This window comes from Malaya genurostris, chromosome 2 (assembly GCF_030247185.1).
Source record: "Malaya genurostris strain Urasoe2022 chromosome 2, Malgen_1.1, whole genome shotgun sequence".
Taxonomy (NCBI): Eukaryota; Metazoa; Arthropoda; class Insecta; order Diptera; family Culicidae; genus Malaya; species Malaya genurostris.
In genome coordinates this window covers 93,250,977-93,266,544 of record NC_080571.1, presented here as the reverse complement: position 1 = coordinate 93,266,544, position 15,568 = coordinate 93,250,977, and the positions used below count along the sequence as shown (strand labels likewise).

General features: G+C 37.1%; 1 protein-coding gene across 1 annotated transcript in view; it reads right to left on the bottom strand.

Annotated features, from left to right (window-relative positions):
• The window catches only part of LOC131430731 (diacylglycerol kinase eta), a 311,690-nt gene that overhangs the window by 32,221 nt on the left and 263,901 nt on the right, over positions 1-15,568 (bottom strand). Inside the window, exon 7 of the mRNA XM_058595923.1 lies at positions 13,110-13,255. Within this exon, the coding sequence (XP_058451906.1) occupies positions 13,110-13,255 (146 nt within the window). The remainder of the gene's footprint in view (positions 1-13,109; positions 13,256-15,568) is intronic.

The window sequence follows — 15,568 nt, the reverse complement described above, 5'->3', positions numbered from 1 at the left end:
CTTAACGTTAAAAAATTTGCTGCTAAAGTGAAGTGGTACTATTTGTATTTTCTTGAAAGTGTATCTGTAGCATTAGGTTTACCAGCGAGCCATTCTGCAAGTGAAGGAAAATTTCCAAATTCCCTGTGACCATTTTTCTGGTGAGTTCCCTTTTCAGAATTGTAATCTTTTGGTGCATTTCTATATCCTTTGTGAGTTTAGTGATAAAGATATAAGCAGTTAATTAGGTAAAATTTCGTTGTTCAAGCAGTGAACGATTAGCTGCCTCTGAAGAGGCTAACAGTTAAAAATATTCATTGCAATTGGCGTTTTAAGTTCAAATAACTGAAGAATTGGTTGAAACAACTGAGACATGTTTTTGCTTTCATGCATACAAGTAACTTTGCTGGGATTGTGTCTTTGCTCAATTGCACGAGTGACATCTCATTGAAACGTTTCATTGTTCGCTCAGGGTGTTTGGCATTGCTCAACTGAAACGTTTCATTACTTGTTTGTGGTACGTGTTTTTGTTGAGTGTCGTTGCTAAGCTGCCAGCACGATAAATCAAAAATGACAGATTAGTTAAAACAACAGTCGATTAGTTGTACCAAATTTTAACCAATCAAAATCAGAAAAACAACTAATATTTTAGTTGTTTTGCGATCGCTGGCTTTTCCGTGTGGATATATCGTAACACTTGCGAAAACCATCTAAACAATTTGCAAGCAGTTTCAACAAGTTTGCTTTGACACTTCTCATGAGTTTTTAGCTAAGAAAAATGTTAATAAAACCAATTTCATTTTTGTGTTTATTGTCCTGTCATTCAGTAATAATGGTGATAGATAAATAGAAACAAATTTTCTGATTTTAATAACAAAATTTGTTGTCAATGAGAATTTCGTACTGGATTGAAATATTGCTGGTTTTTGTCCAGGATATTCGCCAACTAAACACATTCTCTAAAAATAAGAGTTTTTTTCAGCAAAGTAAATTCTCAATTTCAACTAGTTTTATAGTTATTTTGGAAATTTTGTTGTTAAAATCTACTAATTCAAAAACAGTAATACGAATTAGGCGCAGAGCTAATTTCGGTCGTTTCGTGTACAAGTGTTGTTGTAATCCTATTTCCTTCACCTTGAGTCGACAGTTTTCTCAATTAACATAATAAAATGCACAGTGATTGCATGATTTCGTCAATTCAGATCAATGTTGAGAATACTTATTCTCCCTCCCTCTTGTGAATATTTTTGTGAACCTCACTTAGTTGCTAGAAATATACTGTACTCGTAAAGAAGTACCAATTTTTCGTAAAACCCGATCAACTTTCTCATACACTATCCATGTTCGGCGCACTTGCTACTCTCTCTCACCTTCAAAATATCCTTATAATCTATTTTGATTTAACTTCCTTTTTGTCAGTGAACTTACTACAGATCTCCTCCATGATTACCCTGAATAGTGTATCTGTGCTTTTCAAAAAATATCGATTCCCACCTTTGGTACATGTGCCAAACTTGGTGACGATTCGTTTAGTTGTTTCGTAGTTATGCAGAAACTTAAATACACTCGGGTTCATAGACAGATAAAGATTATTTTCCCTTAGCTCTTTGAATTCCCCGGCAAAATAAAACCAGATCCTTTGAAATTATTCAAAGAAAAATACGACCTTAAAATTTTTGCCACTCTCTTGTTTTATAGAAAATGGGAGATTAAAATTTATTTTCAAAAACCCCTTCTTCCAGTCTAAATGTCGATTCTATTCAAATTTCGTCATTGACCCTATCCCGCCATGTTAAGGACAGTTCTTACACACTTTACCCCCTGAAAATGTCCTAATGATCATTTCTGAAGAGCTTCTTTGTGCCAAATTTGATAGCAAACCGTTCTGTAGTTCCAGAGTTATACCGTTACAAACATTACATCCCCTTTTTAGAGGGACGTACTATATCCACTCCATACGAATACCCTTATAATCATATCTTAGTTGCGCAAAAAGTATCTATGGTCTTCAAAAAGTATCGATTCTCGTAAATTGTATAAATTTTTTCATGACCTCTGTTAAGGATACTTGCCACGCTCCCTTCCCCATAAAAATACCCTTACAACTATCTCTGAAGAGCAAAAAACAGCTATGCCAAGTGTGATAGCAATCCGTTCAGTAGTGTCGGAGTTATGCCGTTACATACCCCTTTTTAAATGCACTTTCTACATTCACTCCCCACATCTATCATACATAAGGTATGGAAAATGTTTGCATGATCTTCAAAAATTATTGATTTTTGTCAAATTTTATGAATTTTTTTCTTGGCCCCTCCTGTTAATGATACTTGCTGCGCTTCCTCCCCTATAAAAATACCTTTACGACTATTTCTGAACAGCAAGAAATAACTGTACTATATTTTATAGCAATTCGTGCAATAGTTCCGGAGTTATGCCGTTACAAACATTGCACTCCTTTTGTCGTGAATACGACTTACTTTACTATGGGGTGCCTTTTCAAAATCAGCCATATGGAAGAATGGGCAGAACTTAATCGTGAATATCTCGACTTGTTTTAACGGCAGCAACATAATTCTTTCACTATTTCATCAAAAATATGATCAGGAATTTAGGATAATATTTTGAATAGTGTGATAAAACCACAAACAACTCAAAAATAAGGTTTTCTCAAAATTTGAAAACAACGCGGAAAACTCTTTACTTTCGCTTGGGTTTTTCGCGCAAGGACGACGATTTTGAGGTAGTCAGGCATATATCTTCAACTGACTGCTTATAACAGGGGAACGATCATTTCTGCTTGTGCGTTGGATGGAAGCAGACGTCGTGTGCATGATTTAATCAACCAGCAGCTTCAGAGAGTGCACCTTCTGCGTGGTTAAAAATCTAAAACGCTCAGGTCGCAACTCTCATTTGGACTTCAGTCGTCCAGTGGAGCAGTTGGCAATGAAAGCAGACCTTTTGCGTGGTATAGATCCTTAAACGCTTAGGTCGTGCTTTCATTTGGACTTCAATCGTCGGAAGCACTGTACTGTAGTGTAGTTTAGGTGTATCGTTTCAAATTCTTGTAGCATAAAATGGCAAAACTTGCACAATTTACGCTATCGCTCAACTAATTTATATTCTAAAGTATAAAGTAAGAGTGTCAGTTTTATTCGTATTCACGACATCCAGTTATGTCTCTGACATTACACACCTGTACTTTTTTAGAGGCACTTACTACACCCTGTCCTAACAGAATATCCTTATAATAGTTAGTTGTGCAAAAAGTGTCTTCAAAAAGTACCGAATCTCGTCAAATTAGATAATATTTTTGATGATCACCTTTGTTAAGGACACTTGCTACGCTCTCTCCCCCCATAAAAATACGCTTATGACCATCTCTGAAGAACAAGAAGTACATGTGCCAAGTTTGATAGCAATCCGTTCAGTGATTCCAGAGTTATGTCATTACAAACATTACACCCCTCTTTTTAAAGGCACTTGCTACATCCACCCCCCATATAATCATATCTAATATATGCAAAATGTTTCTATGGGCTTAAAAAAGTATCGATTCTTGTCAAATTAGACAAATGTTTTTCATGACCTCCTCCTGTTCAGAACACTTACTACGCTCCCTCCCCCATTAAAATATCCTTATGACTATCTCAAAAGAGCAAGAAGTATCTGTGCCAAGTTTTTTTTTTTTTCATAAATACGTTTATTTCTTAAGGCAGTTTACATAAGTTTTTCTTCGCCGTAGCATCACTTTTACATAATATTCTTATCCTAATTTAATTCTAACATAGTCACAACGTTTTAAATTTATTAAAACATATTCTCTTATAGCTTAAATATCATCTTAGGTAACTCGTCATTAATTATGAAATCTACTCGGAAATATTATTTGAACCAAACGATTACCTTCTATAAATTATAAAATAAGCTGTTTTTTTTTACATTTTGTTGATAATTTCATAAACTGTTTCGAGTTTGTTTGTATCATTACATAATTTTTATTCTAATTTAGCTATTGGATGAACTCATGGACGCAGCTGGGATCAGAGCTAAGTCTTAAAAGGGGCCTTTATTAAATTGAAACTCCAATTTTCTTTATGAAATGATAAATAAGTTTCATGTATGAAAGGTCACGACAAGCAAGAATGTCTCGAACTGGGATATTGGATAGTCTACCTTGGGTACGCAAAGAATTTATTAGTTGAGATCTGACATCACGATACTCCACGCATGTCCAAACGACATGATCAATATCCCGATAACCTTCTCCGCAAGCACAATGATTAGTCTCGGAGAGCCTGTGCCAAGTTTGGTGGCAATCCGTTCAGTAGTTTCGGAATTATGCCGTTTTAAACATTACACCCCCCTATTTAAAGGCACTTGCTACATCCACCCCCTATATAGTCTATATAGTCAAGGTATGCAAAATGGTTCTACGTTCTTCAAAACGTATCGATTCTTGTCAAGTTATATGAATTTTTCCATGACCCCCCCTTGTTTATGACACTTGCTACGCTTCCTCCCATATAAATACACTCCCTAAACCATCTCTGAAATACAAGAAGTACTTGTGCCAAGTTTGGTGGCAATCCGTTCAGCAGTTCCAAAGTTATCGCGTTACAAACATACAAACTTACATCCATTTTTATATATGTATAGATATAGATTAATACATATGAATCCATACAGTTGTACTTGGTAGCCGAATGCAAATTACACTCGGAATCAGTAAAATTCTGTACGAAAAGAATATTGCGTCATTTGACAAGTTAAGTACTTATGAATTTTATCGTTTGTTAAGTTATGTTACCTGTAAAATTCATTATTTTTTCTGTGTGTACTGACCCCTCTTCGAACAGTACTGTTAGTCTGTCAGGTCGCTACGGGAGTCTGATGTCTCGAGAGAAGCTGACACTGCACGGAAAGACCGAAAATAGCATTTTTGCGAAAAAATTAGTTGATTTTCTGATTTTGGTTAGTTATTTTTTGAGACAACTAAAACAATCTTACTTTTGCTAATTTAGATTTTTTTAATTCTAATTCTCTTAATAATAATAAAATATTTGTTGAAATGGCTTTTTTTTTTTTAGTTGAATTCACCAATTAAACGTGCTGTCATTTCTTAGATAAGGCACGCTTCATATCCATTCAACTAATTTTTTAGTTGAATTAGAGAAATAAAACGATGTTTTCAACCAACATAAATGGTTGAATTGGTTTTTGCAATTAGCAGCTATATGGCGCTCGTTAACACCGTAATGACTACTAGCCACTAGATGGCACATTACTACCGAAAAAAATTTCAGTCGCGGTTATCTTTTCTATATTTGCAGGTATAAATACGATGTTGTATTGGAGAAAAAGACATAAGCGAAACACAAACTTATTTTTGAAAATTGTACTTCTAAATCGCTGTTTTCTTCATTCGACTTCGCGAAATCGACTCTCTCACTCATTCTGAAAACTTTGAGCACTCGGAAAACAAAAACCGAATACAAGTAGCACACCGGACGGTGTAGCCCGGAATGTTAGAAGATACAAAAAACATCATTTGACGTGTACAATTAAAGTGCAACATTCTAAACTCACTTCACTGTTTCGCGTAAAAACATTATTACCTACAATTGCTTCAAATGCGCACAAATTCTAAATAAATACACTTCCCACTGACAGTTTATGTCATTTTTACATATCGGTTTAGGAATTTATATATGGCTATATCGTAACACATGCGAAAAACATCTAAACAATTTGCAAACAGTTTCAACAAGACTGTCCTTTTTAGCTTTTTAATGGATTGTTTTGCTTTGACACTTCTCATGAATTTTTGGCTAATAAACTTTTTAATAAAACCAATATCATTTTTGTTTTCTTTGTGCTGTCCTTCAGCAATCACGGTGATAGATAAATAGAAACAAATTATCTGATTTTAATAACAAAATTAGTTGTCAACGAGAATTTCGTATTGGATTGAAATATTGTTGGGTTGTGTCCAGAATATTCGCCAACTAAACACATTCTCTAAAAATAAGAGTTTTTTTCAGCACAGTAAATTCTAAATTTTAACTAATTTTATAGTTATTTTGGAAATTTTGTTGTTAAAATCAACTAATTCAAAAACAGTAATACGAATTAGGCGCAGAGCTAATTTCGGTCGTTCCGTGTGAGTTTCGGTAGCTCAAACATGAACTAGAGAGCGCCACTGCAATAAGGTTGCTTATCGAATCAAGAAACAGTTGCGCATAATCAAAAAGGCTGCATGAATCATTTTGACCTCCTCTGAAACTCTCTTGGCTTTCTCGATCGTTTCAAAGCTATCTAAAAGATCGTCTACATAATGCGACCGGATTATAGTTTCAACTGCTCTTGGGTACTGAACGACGAAGTCTTCAGCGTTTCTGTGTTGCTGTGTTCTGTGCGCTGAGCAGGGCGAACAGGTAGAGCCGAAGGTCGCCATAGGAAGCGTTGAGAATGGCGGTCTTCAGGACGAATGCGAATTTGGAACATTTCGGAAATATCTCCACTCACCGCAACTGACCGCTCACGAAAACGAAACAGAACCTCCAAAAGCGGTATCATCAAATCAGGCCCTTTCAACAGAACCGAATTAAGCGAAACTCCGTGCACTTTCACAGCCACATCCCAGATCAATCTGACTTTAGTTGGTTTCTTCGGATTTGTCACAACTCCAAGCGAAAGATACCAGACTCTTCTCATATCTGCTTTTTCAAGCTCCTCCTTTGACGCACGGTGAGCATATCCTTTACGTTGATATTCCTGGATCTGTTTGTTTATTTTTTTCTCGTAGTGCTGTATCTCGTGCCATTCTACGCTCAAGGCCTTCTAATCGACGAAGAGCCATTTGATAACTCTCAGGGAATTCGAATTGGTCATATCGCCATAACAGGCCAGTCTCAAACCGACTCCACATTCGTACAGTAGTTTCAGCGAGAATATTCCTCGCTCGTATTTCATCGGACGACGCCAGTATCGACCCAGCTCCGGCATCCTCTTGCCCAAATGATTTCGTGTAGACCTTTTTCTGACGTTTCATGTAAAGACTGTCCCAGAAAGTATGAACGCACTTTGATTTCGCTGTAAATAATTCACAAGTGTTAGATATTCAAATTTTATTCGATATACTGATAATATTAGACTACAACAACAGAATATTATTCTCAACATTTGCTACTTAGCCATTGTAGACTAACTGGCGCCCCTTCTTGCGAACGCTTCTCATTAAATTCCGTACAGACTTCTTGGCGACAAGTTTTGATACTTTTATCCAATCTTTTTCGAACTGTTGAATGGATTCGGCTGCCGAGACATGTTTCCTAAGATGTGCCTTCGTTAATGCCCGAAATTCCTCAATTGGTCAAAGTTGTGGGCTATTTGGTGGATTCATGTCTTTTGGGACGAAAGTGACATTTTTGGTAGTATACCATTCTACCGTTGATTTCGAGTAGTGGCAAGAAGCAAGATCTGGCCAGAAGACAACAGTAACCTTGTGGCTTCGAATCATGGGTTGAAGTCGTTTTTGTAAACATTCCTTGATGTATATTTCGCTGTTCATTGAAGCAGTGGTGGTGAAGGGTTTCGAAATCCTACCGCAGCTACAAATTGCTTGCCAGACCATAGCTTTCTTACCAAATTTTTCGACTTCAATCGATGTCTCGGACTGGTTTAACACTTGCCCTTCTCGCACCGTATAATATTGTGGTCCCGGCAAGGATTTGTAATCGAGTTTCACGTAGGTTTCGTCGTCCATGATTATGCAGTTCAAATTTCCAGCAAGAATCGTATTGTACCGCTTTCGAACCCTCGGCATGATCGATGCTTCTGGTATCGGACTGGTTGTTTCTGCTTCTTATAGGTTCGAAGATTCAAACGTTCTTTGGCACGAAGAACATTTGACTTCGAAGTGCCCACTTTTTTGGCCACATCCCGAACTGAAACCTCCTTCTTTTGCTATCTTTCTCAGTGACAGTCCACGTTCTGTACACCATTTGTACACAATTTTTCGGCGTTGTTCTGCTGAAAGTCCACGCATTTCGAAACAAAATTATGAAAACGAATAAACAACTGCACAAGTGCTTAGAGAAGAGTGTAAACAACAGGACGCAGCCATAAAAATTGACAGATTCTGAGCCATTGCGAAATGGCAGCGGTTTTTTGTTGCGTCCATACTTTTTGGGACAGTCTTTATATGACAGGAAAAACCAAATGCAGTTGTTGAACGTAGGCCACCGAATATACACCAACCGAGACGAGTTTTTGTAGCGACAGGCTCATACATATTTCCTTCTTTGCTTTTCAATGGTAAGGAGAGATGGAGCTGATCTAAACCGATAAGTATTCCAGGAGACGCATTGGAGTATTCCTCAACGGGTAATCCTTTTAGGTAGGGGTACTGATGCAATAGAGATGTCATGTTCAGTGTCTGTAACGAAAGTTTAAGCTTGGAAACCGTTCTAACACGCGAAACCTTGAACATTTTGTCTGATGACGTTCCTGAGATATGAAACGTTACGGTTTGTGAGTTGGTTTCGCTTCGAGATACATATCCAGTCCACGAAAGAAGAAGTTCACCTTTGGGTCCACTATCACCTAGTTGATCAGCCATCGACTGATCTACGAGCGTTAGTGACGATCCGTCATCTAAAAATGCAAACGTTTTCACCGAACTATTCTTTCCGTGGAGCGTATCCGGCACAACTTGGAAAAGTGTGGTAAAACCTCGCTTCCTGCGAGAATGATTTTCCGCAGAAGAAGTACAGACAGCACTGTTTTCGTTTTTAGATAGCAATAACGGATGGTGTCTAAATTCACAACCATCGACACCACATTTGTTTGTTAAACGACATCGGCTTTTGGCATGTTGATTGAAATACGTCCGACAAAGTTTGAATTGATGCACTCGTTGCCAGCGACCGTCCACTGGCAAATCCATAAACTGTTTAGATTCCTTCATTCGATGATTGGATTTATGACATACAAAACAGACTCGTTCATTATTTTGCTTCCCGACTTGAGATTTTATTTCGGCACTCGCATTATGAGCATGAAACGTACCCTTCTCTTTTTGTTTCCATTTATTTTTTTCTATCTCCTTCGAGATCATCATGGTCATCCTTGACAAAGGTAGTAACCTGACTCGCCGCTGATACCATGTGAGACATGTATTCGGCGAAAGTCTTCAGTGTAACCCTAGATACGGTTTGCTTGTACATAGCCCACTGAAGCTTCAACTGAGCAGGCAGTTTGTCTTCCAATTCTTGTAACAGGGTTGGATTATTCAAGTGTGTTTCTTCTCTTGCAGCTATCAGGTGATCGCATAATCCCTGTAATTCCACTCCGAATTTGATCAGCGTCTCAAGTCGTTCCATCCTAGGTGCGGGTGCCTGCCGTAATCGATTCAAGAGCGTTTTTATTAAGATACCAGGACGTCCATATAACATCCGTAGGGTCTCTGTTACGTTGGGTACAAACTTGGGCAGCAACAATCGACTGCGCACCGACTCGCGCGCATGCCCCCTAAGGCAGCTTTGAAGCCTTATTAAATTTTCTGCATTACTGAATCCACAGTTCTGAGTGGTGACATTATATTGACTGAAGAATATAGGCCAATCTTCGGGCTTTCCATCAAACTCCGGAAGATCGGGTGACATGACTCGTCGAGATGCGAATTGCATCTGAGAAGGTTCAATAGTTCTCTTCTAGATATGGATTGCCTAATTCCGGATTCGGAATCGCTCTTTGCTGCCTAAATGTAACAGATTGAGGTGTTGTCAATGGCGTTATGGTGATCAAGCTCGGTACTTTTTCTGGTGGTTTTACCAGTTTAATGTTCTCTCCGCGATGCTTTTGCCACGGATATGGAAATGGCTCAGGTGGCTGGGTTAGTGTTTAAGCGGATCTTGTGCTTGCCGGAAAATTACCTTGCGTTGTGGGACGTAGCAGTCTTTACTGACCCCGAATCAAGTAGTTTCAAGTAACGGATTGGAATTTTCAGCTGTGAGAGGAGTAAAGTCAACATTGTTTTCGTTTAGTAAATGAACTTTTGGATTTGGTGCTGTCTCGATCGCTCTGGTCACAGAGCTGTTGTCAGGCTCCTTGTGTCCATCATTCCGTAACCAACGGTTTACTTTCTCTACACTCGTTGGAGTTTTGCTCATTATTCATGTACATGTAGTAAATGTAGATATTGCAAGCAAATAAACAATTCATGGAAATATAAAATATGGTGTTATAATTAAGTATCCAAGTATCTCAAGAACAGCTACTTTTAGAAGAAAGGATATCATGAACAAATTTATTGCCTTTAACCTGTAGAATAATATTCTACTGTTTAAATGATTATCTTTCAACGAGAACTTGAAATTTCGAATATATCTGTAAATAGTTTTAGCTGTAACTTCTTCATTTTTCAAAAGGCACGGATGGGATAGCCGTCAATCTGTAGGTTTTAATAAGAGCTTTAAAATAAAAATTATCAAAAAAATCGAAACCCTGATTTTTTTTAATTTAATTTTTTTGGTTCATTTTGAAATTATTGAGAAAAAATGTATATTTTTTTAGAGTGTCCTATTCCCTATAACTTCTTCCTGGATGCCATTTTTGTACGATGAACGGTTTCCGAATTACAACAATTTGAAAAAGGTAATTTTTGTGAAATGCAAAAATACATTCGCCCTTTTTAAAAATCATTCGTGAGTCGGAATGATCTCTCAATCGGTTCAAAACTTATGGTTTGTCATACTGAAGCCATGTGAAAAGTTTCGTCCAAATCGGAGAAGGTCGATTCTGATTTTGTCACTTTTTCGTCTACTCATTCCTGGAATTGCTCAGCTAGCTCCTATCCGGAGAATTCGTTTTGCCAACTAAACTTCCCTGTGCAGGAAACACACGAAGAAACAGCCTAATTCAACGGTAGAACCGAGCATATTCAACTGTGCTCGGGCGCCACGCAGTTTAATTATAGTCATATCTCTATGATAATTCCTTCACCACCAATCACTACAAGTCGCATCGCAAGCCTTTTTTCACTATACGCTTTTCCGTCAGTGGCTGATTTCAGATTTTATTTTTGTCTCTTTTGCTGCTCATGCCAAATTGTCAAAAGTCAATGGAGGTTTGATTTGTCCTTCAATATATTGTATTCAAGATCATAATCGTCACCGCTGCGACCACACATCACCAGAGATCGTCGTGAAAGGCAGCAAAAGAGACAAAAAAAAATCTCAAACCTGTTACAAAGCTCACATGTCCAGAAAGTTTTATGCAAATCTAAGAGGATACTGCAAACATTTGTTAAAGTTGGTGCGATATTCATAATTGACGAAATTTCTTAAGCGGTTTGGGAACATATAACAGAATTTATGGTAGCCAAACCGTTTATTTTTGGGCGCTAATACCACAGATTGTCTAATGTTCCATTAACCCACTTGATTGATTCCAGACAACGCCATGAGGTCGCAGATCTTTGAGGATTTAGAAATGCAACACTACTGTTGGCGTAGGAAATTAAAGGAAAATTGTATAAATGTTTGTATTGAATTCATAAGGAACATTTTTTTGTAGTCCATACTATTCAATTTCTTCATATTTAGGAAAGCAGAATTATTCTGCTCTGAGCGATAATATCATAGCCATCTCCGGGTAAACAGTGCACATACTTGAAATAGTCAGTGCAAAAAATAGCAGTTGCGATATTGCGCTTTTATGATCTGAAGGATCTTCGTGTAGATGTCAATAAAATTAAGGTGCCTTAATGTGTGGATAATCTGGTATTTGAATTGAATTACCATAGCAGGAAAGACACATTTTAATCTCCAAAACTATTTCATAACCTTTTGGTTACTACTAGGTTAGTATTAGAATCAGTAATAGTCCTGGTTTTAGTCGAACTTTTGACGTAGGACTACACAACATGTTTAAATTTGTGTTGAAAAAATTTTTGTGTCGACTTTGTGTTTATTTTTGCGTTCCATATATCTCTATTTCTTCGTCACAGAGAATATTAATGGCTCTGAAAAGTCGGGTCTGCTTCAACGAACGGCAAAACAGGTTAGGGCCGGGTTAATACCAACGTAATGTACTAACACAGTTCATGCGAATTTTCTCATGCAAACTTCATAAATGCGGTGCGTATGATCAATTTTTTTAGATTTTTTTGTGTATTTTTTATTTCTATGCATTGGAATGACGGTCTGGTTAGGGCTTTCAAATGATTATTTCGTACTGAATTCAATGATTAATAAGTGCTTTCGATTACATGGAAAATAAAATAATTGTGGGGCTCAATCGGACACATAATTTTCGACTCGGGATTTGTAACAGAAAGTTGAAACTACACAACTGTATAGATAAATTGGGTAAAAACCTAGGTATGATTGGTGTTTTTTTTTCGATTTCCAAGAAGTGTCCGGTTAAGCCCCGTCGTTTCTGAAATTTTGGATTTTTGGTTGGTCATTCCATCGTTGACGTTTTACAGAAACTACTGCATAATTTTTCAAATCACAAGTTGGGAATTGTAGCTGCAGGTTTAAGCTACACAACGGTATAAATAACTTTGGTTGAACCCTAGTTAAAATTGATGTTTTTTTCTTCAATTTCCTAAAAGTGTCCGGATTAGCACCGGTTGGCTGGATCCACCATGCGGAAAACATGAGAAAAATACTCCGTGCTTCCGAAATCATGGAACATGAGCTCATAAATCAAATCTATATTCGGGTGTTGTCCCGCGACCCTGTTTATTGATCAGAATGTGTTCAGTTTGTGGTTTTGAAGCATGCTCGAAGATGACCTATGAACCGAAATTATGAGATCTTCTACATACTTCCGATTTCCGAGTGCCACGTAACCTGCTTTGTTTTATATGAAAATTGTTTTGCTGGCTTACTGAAATTTTGTATACACCTAGCAATACATCCGTTCATTCATAATTAATCCAAGAGCAAACCAAAGACCGTATCAAACGACAACGTTATGCATTTTGCAACAGCAGTCGGAAATAGCCCCATATCCCAGGGATTCGGGCCAGGTATGGGATGGTAGCGTAGTAAAGACCAAAATCTAATCACGCAAAATGTGCTGAGAGAAACAGAAAAAAAACAACAAGAAGGCCAACTCACCTGTCCAGCATCTTGGTGCTTGAGCTCTCGTACCGCTCCAGCAATTGCGGCAAGTGTGCGTCATCATCGCAGGAACTGCCCCAGCCCAGGACTCGAGCTAAATCGTTTCCGGTGCCCAATGGAAGAACTGCAATTTGACATTGTTTCTGAAACGAAAAAGGAAAATCAGAAAGAAAATAAACAAATGCTTTTTGTGTGATTTTTATTAATTTAATAAGATTTTCAGAAACGAAAATTCGTTCGATTCAGACTTGGCAGAATTGATCAAAGGATTGGTGTCGCTTTCGATAAAAGCGTGGATTGGATGTTATTGAAGCGAATCGGCTCCACAGAAAGCTTCTATCTATCTTGGGGATGGCATGCTGCAAGGAATCGACAGAAAAGGTAGCTTCATCAACGCTATTTCCTGATCGTCGAATGTTCCGGAAACAGAAACGGTATTCGAAAGCATCCGTGTTTTCTTATGTAGAGCCACCAGACCAAGCCATTCACAGAATAATGTGTGCAGTGAAGCCTTTCGATATTCTACGCACGAATAACTGGCCGGGGGTTTTTTCCTCGTCGTTCCTTCGGTATGCTAACAGAGTACAAATCGTTAGCTAAGCTATCGGTACCTGTGCTGAATCCGACCGGTTCTATTTCCCTATATCATTTTTATTGCTACCACGAGTAATAAAGGAAATAAATAAAATGTCGAAAACGGTACATCTGCGTGAAGGATGAAATACCGGAGGAAGCGCTTTATGAATCCAATTATCCCATTTCATGTTCTTCGCATACCGCAAATACCGAGACGGCAGTTCCTTTCTCGAAACGTAAATCCTTTAACGATTCCGCAGATGGTGTAAAATTTTGATTTCCAGCTATGTAATTGGAAATCCTTCCATCCGACTGTACCTTTTTTTATGTGTATCTAATTTTTTGCTCGAGTGAAATCACAATTTTGGCAATTTATTTGTCACACGAATACGTTTGATTCGAGTGAAGAACCCGATTTAATGATCAGTAGTATTTTGTGTACTGATATACGTATTCCTCATAAACGTGTGTTTTACTGTGTAGCTTTCCAAACAATTAAACTTGATCTTTGTATAGTAAAACACTATTTACTTGACTGTACTCGAACGGGGTCCTTGACAACCTAGAAATCCCTTTTTTAAGCCACCTAGTGACGCAATTTCTATTTCAGAATTTTCTAACACAATTTTCGGTATCCGAACAGTCAAGTAAATTTGTACCTCAATAACCTATGGTAAGACCTGTATATTGCATCAATTTTGAAGATTTTACACTATGCAAATCATTTTCAATGAAGGCTTGAAATAATTTTGTTACCAATGATTGGCTTTTCGTCCGTTTTGAGTTAGTTTTAAATTTGATTAGTATCTAACAGGGAAAACTGATTGAAAAATGACATGTGAATGCATGTAATGAAAACCGCGAAAATATTCGGCGGTAACATTCTCGCGGTTTTCATCACATAGTTGCATTCACATGACATTTTTCCAATCTGTTTTCTCCGTCTGATACCGATAAAATTAATTTTTTTTATATTTCATATTCATATTTATGTTTCATCGTTACCTAAAATGGTAACTTTAAGCTCTTAACACTCTTCTTCTTATAATTTTGGAATCTGAAGTGAAGATTTGAATAAAACTTCATAAAGATCTATGAAATCATAGGTTCATTCATTTGAATCTACGTTTGTGAAAATTGTTGCAACCGTTTTCGATAAATCAAAGTAATTTCCATTTAGCAGTTTTGATGTGGAACACATCTTTGTTTTCTATATAAGGGTGCAAATTAGAAATTCAAGAAAAAATACACGTAGAAATGTGGTCAGGTTTCAAACACTTACAGCTCAGCCAATTTTGCATCAATTATTGATATTATTTCATCATTTGATTGGAAATCATTCAGTAAAAACCATTCAAGCGAAGAGGTTGTGTTTCGATTGTACTGGCTCGTGAGTTAACGGCTGCTACCGAGACAAATCAGGTACACTGAAAGAAAACGCCAGCCGCATTTTGAATGAAATTTCATTCAATGCGATAAATAACTGAGAATTCCGACTATTGAGTGATAGAACAATCTGCATGATCATATGATCAATATTCAGTGAGTTTTACTTCTTATATGTGTGATTACCATTCATATATTATATGACTGTCAGTTACGTATGGAATGTTCGTGAACTGTGTGTTAATCATCATGAACCAGACTGAATGTATGTTACCCATTGTCATTTAATCCCTGAGAAGAGTTTATTCCTAATAATGAATTATAAAACAGTTCGAATAATTTTATGATGAGCGAAAAATGAGTTTTATACTCATTTCTTCTGATTTTCTTCCATCATTTATAAGATTGGCATAAATATATGGATCTGTATTACAATTGTATGTAAAATGGATAAAATCGAAATGAATTTGTTATATGATATTCCCATAACAAAA